Source organism: Pollicipes pollicipes, unplaced genomic scaffold (genome assembly GCF_011947565.3).
Source record: "Pollicipes pollicipes isolate AB1234 unplaced genomic scaffold, Ppol_2.1 Scaffold_4219;HRSCAF=4965_pilon_pilon_pilon, whole genome shotgun sequence".
NCBI classification, from domain to species: Eukaryota; Metazoa; Arthropoda; class Thecostraca; order Pollicipedomorpha; family Pollicipedidae; genus Pollicipes; species Pollicipes pollicipes.
Window position 1 is genome coordinate 1,335,204 of NW_023596448.1, and position 21,501 is coordinate 1,356,704.

General features: G+C 51.3%; 2 protein-coding genes across 2 annotated transcripts; both read right to left on the minus strand.

Moving 5' to 3' along the window:
* Positions 1–4,908: 4,908 nt before the first annotated feature.
* On the minus strand, positions 4,909–11,553 carry LOC119096031 (uncharacterized). Its single transcript, XM_037218892.1, has 8 exons — positions 11,075–11,553; positions 10,040–10,187; positions 8,107–8,331; positions 7,795–7,887; positions 6,857–7,069; positions 6,362–6,453; positions 5,741–5,925; positions 4,909–5,438 (listed from the first exon to the last, which is right to left on the minus strand). The coding sequence occupies exons 1-8, from the start codon at positions 11,317–11,319 to the stop codon at positions 5,392–5,394; spliced, it is 1,248 nt and encodes a 415-aa protein (XP_037074787.1). The 5' UTR covers positions 11,320–11,553; the 3' UTR covers positions 4,909–5,391.
* Positions 11,554–13,037: 1,484 nt separating this feature from the next.
* Positions 13,038–21,482, minus strand: LOC119096076 (uncharacterized). Its single transcript, XM_037218932.1, has 10 exons — positions 21,448–21,482; positions 21,015–21,233; positions 20,447–20,667; positions 19,808–19,944; positions 18,652–18,702; positions 17,423–17,598; positions 16,751–16,872; positions 15,800–15,874; positions 14,704–14,833; positions 13,038–14,353 (listed from the first exon to the last, which is right to left on the minus strand). The coding sequence occupies exons 6-10, from the start codon at positions 17,505–17,507 to the stop codon at positions 13,803–13,805; spliced, it is 963 nt and encodes a 320-aa protein (XP_037074827.1). The 5' UTR covers positions 17,508–17,598; positions 18,652–18,702; positions 19,808–19,944; positions 20,447–20,667; positions 21,015–21,233; positions 21,448–21,482; the 3' UTR covers positions 13,038–13,802.
* Between the last annotated feature and the right edge of the window lie 19 nt (positions 21,483–21,501).

A 21,501-nucleotide genomic window follows, 5' to 3' on the forward strand; every position in this document is an offset into this window, starting at 1 on the left:
GGACCCCCCCCCCCCCTTCAGAAAAGAAGCAACCAACACCCAGTGTGGAGGGTCCCCGAACGACTGAGTGTGTCCAAGCAGGCCATCAGATGGGCCTCCAACAAGAGTTTAGGGTCCTAAGCAAGTGGCAGAGAATTGGAAATGCTCTAGACCAATGTAGGGGTCCCACGGGCATATCACAAGGGTGTCGGTAGGTTGACCGAGGCCCACGTAAAGGGACATTGAACAACCGAAAATACCCCGGCTCTAGATCACAGAGCCTTTCTGGCGAATGGAAAGAATCCGTGGAAGGGCCCGTGATGGACAAGAGTGCGCCGGCACGCTAACATGAAGGGCCCCAACAGCGCAGGTCCCTTCCGAGCAAATACAAAGAAATGAAGAGCAACATGGAATGCTTCTTAACCATCGAAATGATCCTGCAGATGGGCATACAGGTCTCCCGAAAACAGCATGCGGCCCTAGACAGTGAAATGGGGCTCGAAATGTCTATTTCACAGCTTTTCCAATCGCTGAACAATTTGTCGAGTTTTCATAGGCCCTTCACTTTCCCTCACAACTGTTTTAGGTCGCATAAAAGTCCGGAGATCCCTAGTTTCGTTGCGTTTTGTGTTTGAAAAAACTCCACCTGTTCGCCCGGCTATGGGCCTGCTAGGAACCAATGAGCCCCTCCGGGGCCCAAGAGGGGGGGGGGGGGGTGTCATGGCCCCATGGCCCCTCTCTGGATCCGCCCCTGGGCACAAACCGCATTGCCATCTCCCTCTTTATCAAGAGTTTTACTTCACACAGCAGGTGGCTTTATGGTGTTGTGGTTCAATTCTCCTATGATGTCAGTGAAACTTGGCATTTAGTTGTCTCACAAACGTGTCAATCACAAACGTGTCTTCATTCGCAACAATAGAGGTACCATGGCGCTTGTTAAGACGACGGTGCTGTCGAAAATTGCGGAGAAAAACACAGCGCTGTTTCAAAGCGTTACCAGTATGATTTGGGCTTCGTAGCACTCTTCTTAAATAATGAAATGACATCTAAGGGTCCATCTAAACGCTTAATCCCGAGAGGAGCCTGTATGTGATCCCACAAGGTCCATCTTATAACAGAGGGAATGCCAAAGCATTGCTAAGAGGGGGTGGGGGCGGCACACAGTTAGATACAGGCTCCCGGTGAAAAGGCGCCCAGATGAATCACCAGATTTGCCCATTCTATTTCGCTGGGTCCAGCTTTCTTCATCGGTCATCACTGTTCGCTGCGGGACCCAGTGGATTCAACAGTAAGAAGGCCCCTTACCTTTCGTGGACGTGGAGCCTCGCAAGTAGAACACTAGGCAGCCCCATTGCCTTTCCCGGTCAGAGATTAAAGGGGATTTCTGTGCAAGCTCGTCAACCAGGGTACTTGCCGGCTACTTTTCTAGAGACACGGTGGCTGGGGCCCCCTGGTCGACCACGAGAGCCACAGAAGGATGCACATTGGATTGGTCCCCTCCCTGGCGCGGGAGGCCCTCGGACCGGGGCAGTTGATTCCGGATCGACGCAGGGCGCCTCACTAATGCTAAAGGATCGCTTACCGACACAGGGGTCCAATAATTGGCAGATGATTCCATTTCAGCTCATTCGGCCCCTGGCCGAAATGGGGTGGAGGTCCAGAGCTACGTTCAATCCTGGGCCCATTCCGACACAGTGCTCTTTCACTGTCTCGTCGTGAATCATTGCCATTTATCCCATCTCCTTTCATTATCAGCGGGATGTCAATTCAAGAGACTCTCTGACATTCGGGGTCACATTCCTGTCCCTACTCAGAAAACGGAACCATTGCTGACTCGGGGCCCTTGCCGACATAGGATCCCTGTAAGGCGTACTGACCCTCCCCCCCCCCCCCCAACCTGACCAGTACAGCGGTTCTCCATTGCCTAAGGGATCCCGACCAATGCAACAGATCCTCTGACCGACAATCGTAGGCCCCAAAATGTTCCCGGATTTGGAAATGGGCTTAAGGCCGCCACGGGAAAGACTGTTCAAAATTGGTGGTCGCGAATCGACTCACGGGCCCTCATTGCCCGCATGGGCCATCAATCGGCGCAAGGGGCCCACTGATGGACATTTGCGGGCCAGGATCCCTTGATACAGTCTCTGGCCAATTCTTCGGGACCCCTAGTCGGACCCTTGATCGTCGGCCCCGAAGAGCGCCAAGGGCCCGCATGGACCAAAAAGGAGACGTGTGCCCCCAGTGCCCTAGGACCAAGTTATTAGGCTGGTAAGGTAAACATCCCATGTGCCGAAAAGACACCTCTCATCTTGCAGGCCTAGGATGAGCCCACGTCTAATTAAGCTCGAAAATGGCACACGCTAGGTCTGAGAAGTGTCATTTTTTCATGCCCAAACAAGCCACAGGTCAAGTCTGGAAATATCAATTTTTCCTCTTAGACCTGAGAACATGGTCTGCAAAGACTTGGGAAGGGATGATCCTATTTTAGGCCCATAATGGGGACGGAGATGAGCCCAGATGATAGGCCTAGAATGAGTTATCCAATCTGAGCCTCTACCCATCCGCATTATCGCGAGAGGACCGATGTTGGTACACCCACCGGCAGAGCACATCGGTAGCATACCCAGAGTTTTTTTCTGTCACCAATGTTTTCAGTATTTGATAGATTTTGGAAGCTCTAGAACCGGCTAATGTTTCTGATTTTGAAACAGTAGCGCAGGCAGAGGGGGGCAGGGTGCTGGGCTATGTGCCCTCGCTCCATATCCGGGAGGCCCGAAGGTCCCCTCGGGACCCACGATTAGGGGTCCGACTTGAGGCCCCGAAGGATTCAAAAGGACCTTCGGAGGTCTGGTCACTTCAATGCCAACCAGAGGGCCCTGAACAGATCAGGGGCCCCTGAGCCGGTAACAGGCTATATGTCGGATCAAACACCATCAGAAACGCACAGTCGGCTTCATGGCGGCATGGGCCGGAGTGCCCATTTCTCAAGCAGGTAAAAAACCGGAGCCAGCGATTTACGTTGGTCGCGGTCCCCACAGCGCCTAACGGGGACCCTGTGCTGGCAAGGGGCTCCAAATCGGTCTGAGGCAATGTTGGAGGAGGCCTGAACAGCCTGGGGGACCCACCGGATCCCATGATCGAGAGCTCGATTGGAAGGTCTAAGAGTACGAAGGACTGGTCGATGTGTTATTCAGTGGTGCCGGCCTGCGGGGACTGACCCTTGAATGCAAGTCAGAGGGCCCTTTATACCGATCAGGGGCATCCTGAGCCGATATATGTCTATATGTCGGTCAGGCACCACAAGTGCTGCACAGCCCGCTCCGCATTGGTTTAGGAACGTACTGTGGGAAGTAGGCCTGGGGCCCCTTCCCAATCAGGTACAAAGCTGGGACCAGTGATTTGCACTGGTTGGTGCACCTGTATTTATCAGTGGCACCCAGTACCTAACAAAGGACCCTATACTCGCGATGGGCCCGAAGCGACCAAGGGTAGTGTTCGATAAGGCCCGAAGAAGGACCCGGGCGGCCCAACAGAACAGACTATCAAATTCCCGGCTGAAGGGCATATCGGCCCGCAAGATTGGCTGTAGGTCACATAAAGAATCGTTGTTCGTAAGGTGATGACCTGAAATATCGGTCAGAGGTCCTCTTGTACCGTTAAGGACCCCCTGAGACAATGCGGATGTCCAACTCGGTCAAAGACCACGATCACCGAGCAGATAGCTCCCTGTCATTTTGAACCTTTGGGGCCCATTTGCCAAACAGGAGCAAGATCAGGGGCCATGATCGGCATTGGCCTGGGCCTCTGAAACAGTGGTTGGGCCTCTTTGTCGGCCAGGGGCCCGCAGTGCATGACAGGGGGATATGTCTCGGCAAGTGGTCCCCAGTCGGTCAAGGACTTTGTTTGATGAGGTTCGAAGAGGGACCGGAGGACCCCGCGGGACAGTGATCAACGGCACGATTGGACTCGGACCCGGCCCCCATCCGTAGTGCCATAACCTGAAACGTCAGTCAGATGGCTTCTATTAGGTCCCTCTTGCTCAGGTTCTGTATCCCTATTTTTGGAGCCTCGACACTGAGCCGAAAAGCCGGCTCCATGTCCGTCTGAGCCCTTGGGACCCATTTCACAAGCAGGAATGAGGCCGGGACCCGCAATTTGCAACGTTCGGGGTCCCTGACACAATGAGAAACCCCTGTGTCGGTCAGGGGTCAGCTGCGCGGGTCAGAAGGCCTGCCGCATCAGGGAGCGGATCAATGTGACAATGTATCACTGTAAGGACCTCCCGTGGGCCAGGGGATGCCGCCCCGTGTAGCCAGCATGACGGTCGGACGACACACCGCGGTGGGACAGAATGGCGCTTCAACACTGCTGATCTCTGGAAGTCCTAAAATTGAATGCGGCTGAAAATGAGTTATAATACCGTAAACAGCACGTCAAACATTAACATTGACAGATTTTCAGAGAAAACTCGCTGATCACACCCATTGTTAGTGCGTCATAAGGCTCCAATAACTTCGAGCAAAATGGAACGGGTCTGGGTCTGAATGTAAATGCAAACATAATTGTCGACTCTCGTGCTCGCGAGCACGATTTCCAGACATAACGGCCGTCCATTGGCTCTCAGTTAGTGCCGTGTTAAGTACGATGATATAATCAAGCAATGGTGTATTGAAAAGCATGTGTACTAAGCAGAGATATTGTGCTATCTAGGACAGACTTCCCCTTTAAAAGCATATCAGCCACTAAAAGTGAGCTTATTCCATCATACCTGATGGAATAACAAATGTGGAACATTTCCTCTAATGGTGACAAGATGATCCGTGTAGTGTGATAAACTCTGACTGGTGAAAACTTAAACCTGTTGAATGTATTGCATCAAAATAATCCTTAGTGAGAAAGTTATATTGCAATTCTTGCCTCCAGAAGCACGGGTTGACGAGCAAGCCATTGCTTGTGACGTCGTATTTCCGCGACGCAACCGAGCATTATAAAGATGTGTCCATCTGACCAATGGCCAGCAACAGTTTGCGCGTTTTACTTGTGCGGACCGCTAAATGTCTTCTGATGGGCTGATGGGTCTTGCGAGTTAGTACACCATCAAGTCTTTTACCGTAACACTACATTGCATACTGCAATGAAACACATATCGATGCTTGTGGAAGGATGTTTTACTGTCTCTCCGGTTTCGGTAAAAATCTTGACAAACTTAAAACGTGATGCATTTCAAAACACTCTGGGAGATAATAACATCAATGTCTGGCGTATAAGACGAAGACTGGCTTTGCTTTGCTTGGCCTCGCTTTTGGCTTGGCTTGCTTTAAGCTTGCCCAGCTTGGCTTTCACGCCGCGGGCCGCGGGCACTGTCAAGGGCTTTTGCAACATCGTCTGTGAGCTTATCGGCTGCTATTCCTCTCACTGATCTTCTGTTTCTTCAGTCTCGTCATCGTCAGTGGTTCCAGCTGGCAAATCGTCACGAGGGTGTCACGGAGCGCGCAAACGATGCAGATGCGTGCATGCCTCCTAACATCCGACTGGAGGAGCGTGAGTCAGCTTCACGATTCCCTCTACCCAAAAAAATCGAAGATTAAAAAAGTACATGACCAGCACAGCTGAGCGTATTCAACATCAAGTAAATTATTCATCACGCATGCTTAGTCACCGCCTACCAACATATCAGATAGTAACTATCACGCCATTTTCTTTCAAATATTTTGTTAATAAGTGCGTGCCATATATAGCATGTATCTACTATTATCCATACCTGTCTCAGTCTCGCTGCCGTCGTCGCTCGACAGGAGTGGTTGCTGCTCACTGTCGCCGCCAGGGGCGCTATCTTCGTCAGCATAAGTGTCGCCACCGGCACCAGGCAACGGCATGAGATAGCCAAGGGCCGGCGACAGATGGCGTCCTGCCTCTAGAGCATTGGCCATCGACGTCTGCACGTACCTGGGCGCAGGCAGCGTCGTCAACGGCGCTGACTCTAGTGCACGCGTCACGTGCGTTATGCCATCTTTGCGCCCAAGACGGATCCAAAACGAAACCCAAATTCCCATACGAAGCACGCAGCAGAAAAAGCTGTGCAGGCAACTACGGCCAAAAGAAACAAGACATTGAGAGTCACATATTGCGCACACAAAAAATGTAGGTGCCTTTTCTAGCCTTATGGACAGGGTGTTAAGGTGTTTTGGGAAGTGTTTGCCCGTGTTCAGCGAACAATTTAGGATGAGAACAGACCGCACCAATATAAACCGACTCGATGTGTAATGTGAGGATTCCTAGCGGTGTTGTCCCATCACTCAGAATTACAGCCACAAAATGAAGGCTACGCGGGCGTGACCAGGCTCCAGTGAAAAACCGCAAATGTTCGCAGATTACCACTTACCGGTATAAAAGCATCAGGATGCATTTAACGCCCATCGTGCAAAATAGTACAGCAACCAGCATCGCTACTGTCGACGAAAGAAAAGCCTTCACCTACGAATATGGAGAAGTAAAATCACAGGTGGGTAATTTTCTGACATCATTGCGCATAATAAGATGCTGTAAACCAGCTGGTAGTCCCTGTGAGCATCAAGTCACGCCTGCTCATGGCGCGACGGGACACGTAGAACCCATACAATGGCCCACTAGTACAGCGGAAATCACAAAGAAAGCGGTTGTCCTGCTTTCCCCGAAGGGAGAACTCGCATCGGTCCAGACTTACAGCACTTAAAAATATACCTCCAAAACATTCCTAGCTGTGCTGTCGCTCAGCTATCTGCACCAATGGCGACCGATGCTTCAGCAAAGCCCAAACATCGACCAGAGCAATACAAACGAACTGCAGCGATTGCCGCCTCTGAGCAGGGGCGGTACCGAAGGCCGCGTGGAACTTCACCTTATACGTGCAGCCGACGTGGTGGACACCCAGGCGCTTGGCCGGCTCGTAGTTGTACCAGGGGAAGGTGGCGTACATCTGGTGGCACCAGGTGGCCGCCGTGGGATTGCAGCAGCTGTGCGGCACTTCGGCGAACGCCACCTCCGACTTGACGTGCAGCAAGGCAGCCAGGAACTCGCCGCTCTTGAACTCGTAGTCCATCGCCATGACCACCTGGCACCCGGCCAGCCACAGGAGCGGCTCAACAACGGAGCCCGGTCGGGCGCGCTGCTAGTGCAGCAGCGAGTATGTACGGCGGTGGGGCTAGTGAGGTCGTTGGAGTTCTTTACGGGCGTCTGGAGGGCTTATCGCCACGCATAAGTGGCTTGCATGTTAAACGTATTGCCCTTTGTGATAAAGCTACCTGAATCTCTGCGGACATTAACAGAGGTGTTTTTCGAGCCGGAATTTGCGTTCACAAAGCCGTTGCGCCTCGGATTCAGGAAGCCTAATTACCACCTGGGCGTCGGACGCCCAGCTCTAGTTGAGAACGCACGGCCGCCGCCCGATTGAGAATCCCCGTTAGCCACAGAGTTGTGAGTTAGTGCCATGGCCAGGTCTGCCGGCCAGCCAATGGCAGCCGACGGTTAGAGGTCAATGTGGCGCGAGAGGCGAGTCGAAGCGGTCGCCTGTCTAAAGCATGGCAGGTGGGAGAGACCAGCCTACTGACAGCGAAATACGGCAGCCGACGACAGGTGAACTGAACACGGATATGGCTGAGGCAAGGCAGCAACGAACAATATGTTTGGGATTTTTAATGTTTGGGACCCTCGCTTGGTGGGGATGTTCCGACTGACAGGCATGTTCGCTCACTGGACGAACGTTCCCCCGAGAGCGAAGCGTCCCATGGAGAACGGAGCGTGCCCTCGAGAACAATACCCACAGTACCTACTCTTTACCTGCAGATAATGAGCTTCTGTTCCGTAAGCTCCAATCGAAAACGACTCGATGAGAGCACTCGAGTTTGGGTACTTGTCCTTGGCCAGAAATACCTGCAACATTTTGGGCGCATCGCTCGCTGCTGTCCCCAAACGTGTAACGCGCCAACAACGACAGGAAACCAACGCGAGCAATCAGTAGTGCTGTAGCAATGCAGTAGTTCTGCACTTCTCTTTATTAGCCAGCTGCCTAACCGGTGGCAGGTTTTACCACTTAGGAGCCCTAATAGTACTTTCGATCAAGACCCCGCGTCTTCACCTTGAAGGACGCACCTTTTTGGCCATCTGGTTTCTCTGGTTGGCAGCGACCTTATAGCGCTGCTGGTACAGCTGACGGGGGTACCAGTCCACTACGAACCAGTCTGAGTAGCCCTGGCTGCCGCAGCACGCAAAGTCCTGCTGCACCCTGTCCACGTACTCCTTCTTCACCTGGACCTGCATGTACTCCCACATGACGCGGGTGAAGCCCCGCTGGTACGCCTCCTCGAACACGTCTACCTGTCAGCGGACAGCCACAGTTTAGACGCGGCCCTGCATTCCCCATTTTGGCCACTCTCCGTCAGGAACGTGGGAGAAACGTCTCCCGAAACTTTCAGAACGCGAGAAATTGTCCCCCGCAGCCCCTGGGAGATTTGAAATTGCCGAAGACATGTACACGCGTTCTAGTGAAGCGAGCAAAAGCACTAAATCCTACACAGCCCGATGAACGTACTTGACACAACCTCCACAACGTCGTGGACATAACGAACCAAAAGCACACTTCGCGAATCTTCCCATTTCACCGGACATCACATTGTAGGCAAATATGGATTCCAGTGTGCAGTTGCAACTGGCGTAAGTGCGATGACATATCGGTTGCTGTTTCCAGCATCGTTGCCCCGCCTCAGTCGGTGAGAGCACCTCCCTCCCAGCCCACCCGTGGCGCGTGGGCGGGTTACAGCCTCTTCGCCGCTCACTATTTGTCCCCCCCCCCCCCCCTGCTGAGATGGCTTGCGGCCGGCGACAGCGGCCGCTCAGGGTCGCATGAGGTCAGAGGGCAGGGCGGCCCGTGTCGAGTAGTGCTACATGACAAACTGTCACCAGAAAAGCGTGCCGTCGAGCTGGAACCTCACGAGCGACGTTGGGGCCAGGCTCAAGCAGCCAGCACTGAGCAGTGATTTGTGTACGCTCTGATCTCAGAAACCCATGCAATCAAACTGATGACACTCAAACAACTTTGTAAAAACCTTCAAAGGAAATATGGCCACTGCTTTGTCTGGCACACAAATTAAAGGGAGTGTTTTATATTTGTATGGTGCTTTGAACTGAAAAAGCCATCTTGAAGACCTTTCGGTGCTGTTCACAATCATGCACTTCTTAAGAGCTAAGCAAGCCCCTCTAGTTTCTGAGCTATATGGCCGTGAAAATGAGGAGAGTATTTCAGGTGGAGTATTTCAAAGTCGCCTTCAAATTCATGACTTCGTTTTAACGTCATTCACAGGCATTCATATCTGGCCTTCGCGAAGGCGAAGGTACGATGACGTAATCAAACCATGACGCATATTTACTAACCAGAAAATTTGGATGTCTGGGGCAATCTTTCCACTTAAAAACCGTACCAATAGTTATAAGTGAGCTTGTCTTATGATATCTGCTGCTTGATTCAATATCTTCAATGGCTTAGCTGCTTCCAACCCCAAACAACGGCTCTCTGAGCAGATTACGTACCGACTATTAGAATATGTCACTTATGCGCCGCTCACCCTATCATGAAACAAAGCGACGAGTATTTGATTTGTGTTCTACGCCTCAGCCACGTAAGTTTGCTGTTGTGATTGTGCCGCGCCATTTGATCACTTTCATTGTTTATCACGCGAAGTAAATGACACAATGCACGCTTCTACACTCGTTTCTTGCTCGAGAGTTTCGTTCCCAGCAGCGTTTGTCCATTTCAACACTTGCGCGCGCTTGCATGTAAAATTCACGCCCTGGTCCACGTGTAAAAGTCACACTCTGGTCCACGTGTAAAAGTCACGTTCTGGTCCACGTGTAAAAGTCACGTCCTGGTCCACATGTGAAAGTCACGTTCTGGTCCACGTTGTGGTATCGAGAGCGGAGGCCAGCGGAGGAAAACCGTTTTGTACTTACCGTGCATTACCATTTCTGAACCAGTAAATGATAAAATAAATCTGGCGATGACCCCGACAATGCCAATGTGGACACTTACCTGAAGAAGGAACACGATGCCGAGGGAGAGCAAGTAGATGACGGTAATGAACTCTATCAGCAGGTAAGCGTAGCCGAACTTGACTGCTACCCTCCTGCCTGACCGACGTCGCTGTCTGGCAGACACTCCAGACATCACAGACATGCAGCTGTCGTCAGAAACGTACGGTCCGTCACACTTCAGAACATGCGAGTAAAAGTCAACGATCTAATGTGGGAGAAACACACGGTCTCGACACTTGGGAGACTCAACGGTTAGTTTCTGATCATTTTCTGGTTTTCTGCTTTTCATCACATGAAGCCGAGCGCGCTTTGGCATAACAGGACAGTGCATGACCAAGAGCGGCCTCATCGGCAGCTGACTGCCGCACCTGTTGGGAAGTGCGGTGACATTTTACCGCACCTGTGGGGTAGTGTGGTGACATTTTACCGCGACTGTTGGGAAGTGTGGTGACATTTTATATCTGACTTGTCAAGTTGAGAATGACGTGGCTACAGTCGTGTGAGCCTGCGTCACCTGCACGTCATGACCGCACTCGAACATTGCTAGAGCGCTCTAATCTTAACCGCATGACCAAGTTGTGACGATCAGTGGTGGGCTATTTCTCTAAGCATTTAGAGACTTGTCGATGTCCTCAAAAACTAGGCCACTTCATGTGAGTCAAAATTGCGCTGCTGCGCGCCCTTTCCAATGAAAACGGGGGGAAAGCAGCAGATGCCTTTCATCTTAAGAATGGAATTCGCGACGAAGGCAACCAGGGGCGTGCGCACGTAGTGGCATCCAGAACAAGTCAGGTGCCGCCTCCCCTCACCAAATTTATGGCATAGATAAATATATACGTAACATAATGTTGACAGTTGAAAATCACTGGTAGACACGTAAAAATAGCATCAACAACAGGTAATGTTACCAACAGGCAAGACAATGCGGGCGCCTGTTTCTCGTTGACCTCGGCTTTCAGTACGTACAGCATTCTTATTGGTGCCACCCCCACCCCATTGTGAAATCCTTTTTCTTCTCCTGTACGCAACTCACCTCGACACGAGCGTGGCAACACTGGCGGCAATGAGGCCGTACGGGAATAGATCCGAATCGACACTCTGGCCGGTCACAATGTGGTGCTGCTGCAGATACGGCCGCACGTAGAAGCTAAGACCGAGCAGTGCCAGGCCCATCTGACACAGCAGCAGGCTGATTAAGATCAGCACAAACGTGGTACACTGGCGAGATCTCTCAGAGACCAACACAGGCGGACAACCGCGAGATCCGCCAGATGGCATGGTTCAGCTGGTCAGCTATTACCACGAGGTGTGATTTTTAATGGACGAGCCACTACAAGTCCTGGTTAAGTGCGTTCCTCGGCAGTGAGATTCAAGCAGATTCCTTTATCCTGTGTCAGACTTCTTAGATTAGATCTTGAGGGCCTTCACAAAGTTCAGACGCAGGTATTATCCGAATGAAGACTGAACATTATTGACGCAACTGACACGCATGTATTACATATTCACACATGCACACGCACATTTTGCATCTGTTTATCCCTAGAAAATCTGAACGCAATGTTTTATGAGTCATTGCTTACAATAAACGTGCCTGATGTGGAGGCAGCTTCCGTGATTTTTAGCTTGCAATGTTTTTTTTCAAGCCTTAGCCTGTATTTCGCGATTATCATAATGATAAACATGACCTCGATTTATTCGTCTCTGCCACTGGAATTTGGTAAACAATTGCTACCTCTTGCAGCGATGATAATAAGCTGTAGGGAACTTAGCATCTTTGGCATAGCTTGAAAAGCCTAATCAGCATCATATGATCTTCCGTGGCTTATGCATCATGCATTTATGATTTCCCCTGAAGCTTCATAAGTCTAAGTCGTGCTAGGCCACATGCCCCGATTTGGGAACGCCATGGTGGACCAGAATTTGGCTACACATAGCCTTACCTAAAAGTAATGTTCCGGAGCTTAGCTGCTTCTTTTTTGTTCGGTTTCCATGGCCTACAAAACACTTGAAGTCATCGTCGGACGCTCACTAAGTTGACCTCAAGTTGTGAATGTTGGCAGGGCATGTTCTAGAGCCAACCTATGAGCCGTTAATATTCTATTCAGCCGTAGACTGGACTAATTTGAAGCTGACAGCCTGACCCCCTACGTCTAATGCTTTTTTTCTACACTGAGTTAGCTTAAGGTCACCCGCTTCATCTTTGGACCGCGCCGTTTGTAACGCTTCTGGCAGTGTAACATAATGGTCACGTAAAATTGCATCATCCTTTACTTGATGGTGTGACTGTTACACCTATAAGTGCCACGCGCCCCCTAAACTTATCATATCTCAATGACAGAAAAAATGGTTTAGTGCCTTGCAGCATACTGACAAGGAAACTCTATGTGCTTGCGCAGTTCAGCATTGTGACTGGCTTATGAGCCTAGCAATATAACCTTCACAAGAAAATGTGCCACACGACCTCATTTTTGACCTCCAATCTAAAACCTACCTTAGGAGTCTTGTTCTGAATCACAATGGTTACATAACAGCGCATTATATTGACACTCAGCTGAAGGCGTTTTGGTCTTCACGAGGAAATGGTCTGCCTCCGTGAAATGGTCTGCCTCCGTGAAATGGTCTGCCTCCGTGAAATGGTCTGCCTCCGTGAAATGGTCTGCCTCCGTGAAATGGTCTGCCTCCGTGAAATGCGATGTGGCGAGGAGCCGCGTAGATCTATAGATTACGAGCGATGGCTAAAACCTGGACTTTTGCACTGCCGGTTCGTAGCTTCAAGATCTAAAGTATCAGTCATGATTTGGGTTTAGGAACGTTCGAATGTTTGATCACACAGTGAGTATTCGGTGTAATCAGCGAAAACACGCAATGATATGTGGGCAGGTGGCCATATTGGTATCATTAAGGTATTTTGAGAATGTGTAATCCTAACCGGTAGCTTTGTCACTGCCTGTGGCTGACGATGCGAAGGTGACACTCAAACGTTTCAAATTGCACCATTGTATTAGGCCAGTCTCAAGACAAGCACAGCAAGACATGCAACACCATTTCGATTCTTACGCTGCTACTCACCATCTGAAAAGTCCCTTTTGTAGCCCAGTGCTCCAAGCCTGCTATACATGAACAGCCTTTCACTTCCCAATTTATGCTTGACACATTTCCAATCTCGTATTACTCGCATCGTAAAATAATACAGCAATACCGCAAATGCACAGTAAACCAGCCACCATTAGCCACTCTGAGTATGTCCACAAACCTCAGGTCTACACTTTTCGACGTCGTTCGGAGCAGCTTGCAATAGATCACGCATGACCAAAAATTACAAAAATAGTGTTTTTGGTCACTTCGGAAGCCATTTTTCTGGCTGTAGAGTTTCGCAGCTCAACATGCCTGAACGCCACACTTGACATCGAACTTGTCATAGACGTTGAGAAAAAAATTGTGTATGTTTGCAGGCATCTAGGAGTAAAATGGATACACTGTCTCCTGAGGAAACTCACGTGGTGCACGTCCTGCGTCGCAGTGCCTGTTGATTATCCCAGCGGCGGAGCGAGGATTTGCGTACAGGGGAATTTTTAACTTCCTGTTGGTATTCCTCTATAATGAAAAAACCAAAAGGGCGGGCTTAAGAGGATGGGTGCATTTCCCCTCCTCATTCGCTCCGCCTCCAAATTGTCCTGCCTGTACAGTCTGCCGGACCGCTGCCCTCCATCGTGTATATGGTTTGGCCGTCGAGATCCTTCAGTCAGCATGAGCTCACGTCATCAGATCACCGTGGGTTCCACGTCACAAAGCGAAGACAGATCTGCGTCAAATGTCTCCCCTCCGGTCACGTGTACTATGCTGACATTGCTCCCACGGCTGGAGACATCCATCTCTGGCGCCGTGCAGTCGCAGCGGACATTTCCCGCACTATAGCTTCGTCGCATGGGCGCCCGGCGTCGCTTCATCTGCCGCACGGTGCAGCGTGCGCGCGGCGCCTTCCATGCCCCGCTTGTAGGGAGATGGTCCCACGATGGATGAGCCGCTTGCAGCCACACGGTGGGAGGACTGTCATCTTTTGGTGGCATTTCGTACTCGTGCTTTCGTGCGCCGGCGCTACCGCAACAGTTCTTGAAATTTGATTTCGGCTGAAGTTCGGTGGTTCCGCTGACGGACTTCAGATGCGAGCGGGTCACATTCAGGACGCATACGGCGCAGGCGAGCAGGAGAAGGCAGCAGGCCAGCGCTGCCACCAGCGAACCCAGCAGGTACGCAGGACATCCAGATGTCGTCCCAAGCGTGGTACCCGGCTCTCGGGCACTTTGCACGCCTTCTGTGGGACGATAAATAGTTTTAGAAAAGCATGTGTATTTTTTGGTGGTTACTCGTCACATGTTAACAAGCCTACTAAGTTCATGTTTTCATGAAAGGCTCGGTTTCAAGAGCTAAAGCTACTACAGAGAGTTTGGATGATCTGCCTAAGGTAAAGAGATGTACACATTACCCTTGGCTCAAAAATCATTTTAGCACCGACTTCCTTTTGTCTTTGACCTTTTTAAACAGCAAACAAGCTAACTGCCTCCTGAGGCGCAAACTGGCTCATTGTCCGGTTGAGCCCACCTGACCAGCACCATCTCCAGACCTGATCCACAGGCCACCACGTCTCCGTCCCCGTCCCCGCACCTGTGGACGGCAGGGGCAGCGCCACGCGGAATGCGACATCTCTGCTCCAGTTGGTGGTGTTGTGGTCGGGTTGGTTGAGCGCGCGCCGCCGGCGGCGGCCGTAGCCGCGTCCCCGGTCCGGACAGGCCGTCTGTTGGCACGACACGTGCGCAGTGTGGTGACCGCGACCGAACGCCAGCACCGAGGCGGACGCCGGTTCGATTCAGTAACGTTGGGAGCGATATGTGCACGTGCCGCGTGTGGGCTTCGGGCCACAGTGTGGCCGTCGAACACAATGGGCTCATTTCATTCGTCACGTGGTCAGTATGACGGTCGCAATCAGCGTTGTAGCGATTCGCCAGCATTGGTAGTTACTAACACGGGGTTCGCCGCTCCTTGGCGCTTTGTCACCATTCAGTGGAGGGAAGAGGCCCATCATTTGCGCGATCCGGTAATCATTAAACATCGCCATGCCATTGAGCTAGCATTGGGCGTGCTCGGAAACATTTAGTGAGGTGGTCTTACCACACTTGCACACTCATACAGTGGGGTTAGCCGTGCAAGTGTCTCAATATCTGCCGAAGAACAGAAAGAGCCACCGTTCCCCGAACCCGCGAATGGCCCTCACATGCAAAGGCCTGCAATGGCAAGTCTGACACCGGGGCCAAGTACCAGTAAAAATACCCAACACCAATGCCGACGGTAAACCCAGCCCCGCTCACAACGCAACGATTACAACATGTGGCCGCTCGCAGGGGCAACCTCAGGAGGATTTAACGGAGAGACGCCGCTCAAATTGTTTTGAGCGTCTTAAAACAACATTGGCTGTTCTAGATCTTCATTTTTGGGTGCCCGCCTGAAATTTTTGTGGCAATATTTAGTCACATACTGATGCATATTTTGACTTTGGTAAGGGGGGGGGGGGCGCGCTCCCGAGGGCTGCAGTGTTGTACGCCTTAGGTCGTTCACGAGAAAAAATCTTCACACTTGTAGTCAACGCATGAGCGGCCTGTCCAGACTGGACCAGCGGCCAGACTGGACTGTCCAGACCAGCGGCCTTGTATTGGCCTGACAATTGCCATGTGGCTGCGATCTGCCTGCCCGAGTCCCAGCTTACCGGGGCACAGTCGATGGCCTCGACACAGCCGGTGACCTGGGCGCTGACCCGGATCTGGTCCCCTGAGGTCATGCCCTGGAAAGTGAAGGCCCGAAACGGGAAGTTGGCGATCAGCTGATTTTTCTCGTGACGTGCAGGGTGCCCTGGCGCCAGAATCTGAAAAGCGGGCCAAATGCCAATGTGACATCGTAGGAAGACCTTGAGAAGAGCTTGGTTTGATTTGCCTTCCTCCCTCGCACCCGCGGGGGTATCCTAAGATCTGTTCGTTGCTGAACATCATCAAGTCTGTGGCTCTGAGCGTAACAAAAATTGCTCGTTGTCAAACACGAGAGAGCCCTTGTTTCCATAGCAACAATTCGTTTAGTTTACACGGCACTGTTAGCCCTATTTCTCATAAAATAACTGAGTGAAAGACTAATATTAATTTCGATAAAGGCATATCACCGAAATATTAATACATCTATCTCTCCTTTCTCCTGGTTATTTCATGAGGAATATTATAGTACCACTATTTTATGAGGAATATTATGGTACCACTATTTTATGAGGAATATCATAGTACCACTATTTTCTGAGGAATATTATAATACCACTATTTTATGAGGAGTTATACAATATCGCAGGTATTGTACTATCTACATGCATGATGTTTCCAACAAATGGTTTTAATAAAATACGCAATCAAGAGCCATTGTTGTCAAGCACGAGCGAAAGTGCGACATAAGGATAATCATTTCTTGTCGGGCACGGGGTCTGTGCCATACCGAGATTCATTCACTGTCGAGCACGAGCGGGTCTGTGACACACCAAGAACCATCCGTTGTAGAATGGTTCTAAAGAACACGAAGAGGGTCTGTGTCACGTCGAGAACCATTCCTTGTCGAAGACGAGCGGGTCTGTGACACACCGGCAATGATTCGTTGTGGAACACGGAGTGGGTCTGCGACGTACCGAGAACCGTTCGTTGCGACAGCCGTCGTCGAAGACGAGCGGGGCCGTGTCGGTCGGCAGCCGGCTGCCGTCGACCGACACCCTCTCCACCAGCACGTCCGTCAGCTTACTGTACCGCCAGCCTGCCGTGCCGTCAAGCGCTCAACCGCCGTCCACACTACATCATCAGGTTGGAATTCAAAATAAGACGCTGTGATCTAGCGACATTCTATGGCTCCATCGAGACCAGCGTTGCTAGATGTTACCCGTTTACGCGTTCGACATGAAAATGCAGCGCTTTAATCGAACCGTATTCAAAGCCATAGAAAAGTCATTGGAGATTTATCAACGGCGACAGGGAAATCCAGCTCTTCATTAGTGTGAGTGTGTCATGTCACTGGGGCTGTACGACGCATTCAGTTGCTGAGGCTATATGGCGTCGCCTGCCTCTCACCCTGGCAGGAAGGGCGGGCACCGCGGGGAATCGAACCTCGTAAATCTGGTTTCTCAGACGCGCAGTGGTTAACGAAGACGCGTTAACCATTACACTACTGGCACCCCTGCCCTTCATTAAATAATAATCCTTTGCCTTCAGATCGGAAACCTTGGCGGAATTTCGCGACCAATCTGGATCAGAACATCTTCAGAAGTACCTTTACCTTTCCAGATTGTAAATTCCCGCCGGACACTCACCATCTCCGGAACGGATGATGCTGCGCAGGTGGAGCTCCTCCCCCAGCTGCACCGTGTCGCCCACCGACACCAGCGTGGAGAACATCTGGGAGCCTGGAGTCAGCCGGAACAGCGCCACCTCGCACTCGAACCGCTGGTGCCCGCCGATGAACAGCACCGGCGAGAGCTCGTCAAACCTGGCAACGCCGGCCTGACGCTGATATGATGTCACATGTGCTCAGGAGCATCTTGTAACCGTGGCCACAGAGCCGCGGTGGTGATTTCACGTTATGGTTGTTCATGACAGGCTCGTGTCATCCGACCGCAGCGGCGCAGTGACGTCACGGGATCACAGGAACGTATCATGTGCCGATCCACAGCGATCTCTTCAGGTTTGGACTAGTGCTGTATGGTAGGTAACCAAAGGAGCTGTCCGCAAATGTGCAAAGGTGGACATCCAGGGACGTCCATCTACCTCAATGCACACATATTTTTTTGTCTTTGTGTGGGTCAAAGAATCTAAAGGAGGATAAATAGCGCCTCGCGAACATCGGGCTGTTCAAAGCTCAACGAGCTCCACGCCCGGCAATGGACTTTTCGAGCGCATTTCCTGTATATGTTTGGTCAGACCTTCGCATGGCTGAGCATTACCATTTTGCGATTGTTTTCAGGTTTAAATTCAGGTTAACATTATGTGATGCTGTAATGCGCTGGTAGAGAGAGAGGGATATATATATATATATATATATATATATATATATATATATATATGTATGTATACATATATAAAGATAAACTGCCGGCTGTGGCATTTGTGCTAGATAAAACAGATTCATATCTTCATTGTGTAACAGGGGAAACGTGGTGTGGAAACCGGTTCCAGTTAGATCCTGTCTCCGCAGCGATGGAGCTGTCAGGCCGCTGTTTCAGTCAGGCGGCCTGACAGACAGGTCAGGTCAGGTCAGGTCAGTCAGTCAGTCAGGTCAGTCAATCAGGCGGCCTGACAGGCAGGTCAGGTCAGGTCAGTCAGACAGCGATAGGGTGCTAGGACTTATATTTTACACATCTCCATAGATTGTTAAAAGCTGGGCTGAGGCTTGGTGTAGCGCTTCCTCCTCCCCCCCCCCCCCTTATGTTCCTCCCTTCCCTTCATTTCAGGGATGTGCACAAGTGTTGGAAAAAATACATATAGGAGTTCAGTCACATGATGGTAACCTGTCTTCTTCGTCTTTACAAGCTACACAACTTACCCGACAAACAGAGGGTTTTTCAAGCCCCTCGCTCCTGCTTTGGAGTTCCACCTGGGACGGATCCACTACGTTAGGACGGCAGAAGCCTGCCCAGCAGCGCCTCTAGCGGATCAATAATGAAGCCGACCTTCTGATCACCACACCCCCGGTGCGGTCGAGCTCAGCTTAGGTTCACTGTGTACACGAGGCTTAGGCTTAGCAAAGCATAAACAGGTGGAGACGATTCACGGGGATATTTAAAACGGAGTTTAATGTACCCTTTGTGAAGCACTGTTTGCAGAGAATACAAACACTGCCAGACCAAGGCAGTGTGGAAACATCTCTTGCTGAACGCACTTTATTACTGACAAACAGGCTATCGTGCGGGATGTCTGCAAACTTTCCAATTCAGCGCCCAAATTTTTGGGTCCGGAATGATGGGTTCGTTGGTCAAGTAGTCAGTTGATGAGAGGCTGCTTCTAGGACCACAAAAATGAAGTCCGTCTGTTTTTAAAAGTTCATGCTGCAAGCAGGCGCTATAAAAGATAATTAAGAAGAGAAGGCGCCAGTTCTGCGCAATGAATAAGACAATCCAAGAATTGCTGACTGTCTGTCTTCTGGATTGGCTGAGTAATTGTTTAGCGTGAGCAGCTCTGCTGTGGCTGCAAGATCTCGTCATTGCTGTTCTGTAATGTTTCACTTCGTCTTGACTTTGCTATTGATGGCCATTTGTGGCTTTCATTGAAAAGTAATGGACAATGTGAGAAAGACGGTCCACGTACTTGATTACTCGTGTGTCTGATCCCCCGAAATAAACCCAGGTGTCGTACCGACGCTTTGCGTCCATACGGACTGAATAAGCACGTAAACAACTGAGCCCGGACAAACCGACAATTGGCTCTCGGCCGTTCACTGTGTTCTCTAGAGCCTTTTCTCCCAGTGCGCTTCCGAGTTTATGAAGGAAATGTCAGCATCGTGCTGCGTGCTTTTATTCAAATATCCACACCTCAGCAGCAAACAACTCCTCACTCCCAACAAATGCATGCTGAGAATCAAGCTAAAACCACAAAGCCCTCCAGCCACCACTCGAAGCCACGCGCACCAACAGCAGAAACAAGGCAATCAGCCTGAAAGTATCGTGATTAGCTGAGTGTGACGTAAGGAGGACGTCACTCACCCGGTCGCCTGAATATCTAGTTGTTTTCCGACTGTTTGGCTTCGGTCCTGTGGCCGACACTGAATGCGTATGACGTCATCCTCTGGTAGATGTATTCCAGCGATTCGCGGGAAACGGATGGTGAGGCAGAGCCATCGCTGCCAATGGACGAAACAGAATGCACCATAACTGCCGCCTGATCGAGTGAAAAATGCTAGGTCCGATGACGGAAAACATTTAAGTGCAGCATCAGCAGTTCATGTCGATTGAGCAGAAGGGCAAGTCTGATATCAAAAAGAGGCTCGATTACTCTCAGAAATATTCATAGTTGTCAGATGACAGGATCCACCAGCAGAGCAGAGCCCAGTCCAGTGCCCAAAGAGTAAATTCGTCGGCAATGACAATGGTCCACGATTTCAAGGTCAGTCTTGGCTGCCATCCTTTGCATGCACCCTTTCTCTGTACCTGTACACCCTCTCTTTTATCTTCTTTGTTTCCGATAGCTTTCTTGTGTGACGTTCTTTGTACACAATCTTATCCCCCTCTTAATATTGTCATTTATGCCTGCCAACCATTTTCCACGGCCTACCCTGCACGCTGGATACAGCCTTCCAACCCCCCCCCCCCCCCCCTCCCGTGCCGGTGATGGCGCCGGCCCACCTCGCCGTTCTCCTGGGTGCACGTCTCCACGCCGCAGGCGTCCAGACTGCGCACGGTGAGCGTCAGGCGCTGGCCGCCCTCGGGGCTGAGAGCGCACAGCGCCGAGTTGAACGGGTTGAGCGCCGGACGCAGCACCAGCACCGGCGGCGCCGACACCGGCCGCGCCGAAACCAGCGTCGCCTCCAGAAGCTCCCGCGACGGCGCCTTCAGGCAGCGGATGTCTGCCAACAAGCGGCAATGGCTGAGGTGAGGCACATTGGCAGGTGAAGCGCGGGCAAGGGAATGGTGAGGTGAGCGTTTTTATCTTCCTTCGGGCCGTCATTATGTCGACCCGCAACTAATCATATAATTGACTAGCCACTGCAACAAAGTTTTGTTAGACCGACAGACTACAGTTTCAATTTTTTTTGTAAAGAAATGTGATATTTTGTTCGTAGCACTTAAACAAAACCCCCGAAACGTTGGCTGATCGTGCTGTGCCTCTGGTCTGCTGCATCAGATCTCTCCGATCTTCACAGTGTGAATCGTTTTTCAAAACATCATGTACAGGTTGTCACAAGCGGCTTACTTGTGGCTTCAACACCGCCGGTTCCCGTGGGTAGGGGCGGGGCCGGCCCGAGCGTCACTGGGGCAGGCGGTATAGGTGGCGTCACGGCCGGTGGAGCAGGTGGCGCCGCGGTCGGCGGGGCGAGGGAGGCTGCAGTTGGAGGAGCAGGTGGCACTGCAGTCGGCGGAGCAGGCGGCAGAGGACCCACCGGGCCCGGCGGAGATGGCGGTAGCACTAATTCTGTGAATGGATATAGAAAGTGAGAGAACTGTCCGATTACAAATGCGATTTTGTGCGATTCATTCGTCTAAGAGGCGTGACGGTGGATCTGCAAGAACGTTGTAGAACTGAAGCCTTGAGAAATCACGCCCATCAGGAAACGTTATCACTTGGCGGCGGTACCTTCCTAGCCCAAGATTCCCCACCTCGTGCACCTACTGGCTTGTGATCTTACCGCTAGGCGGCGGAGCAGGAGCCGACAGCGCTCCTGGTGGCAGCGCCGGCGGCT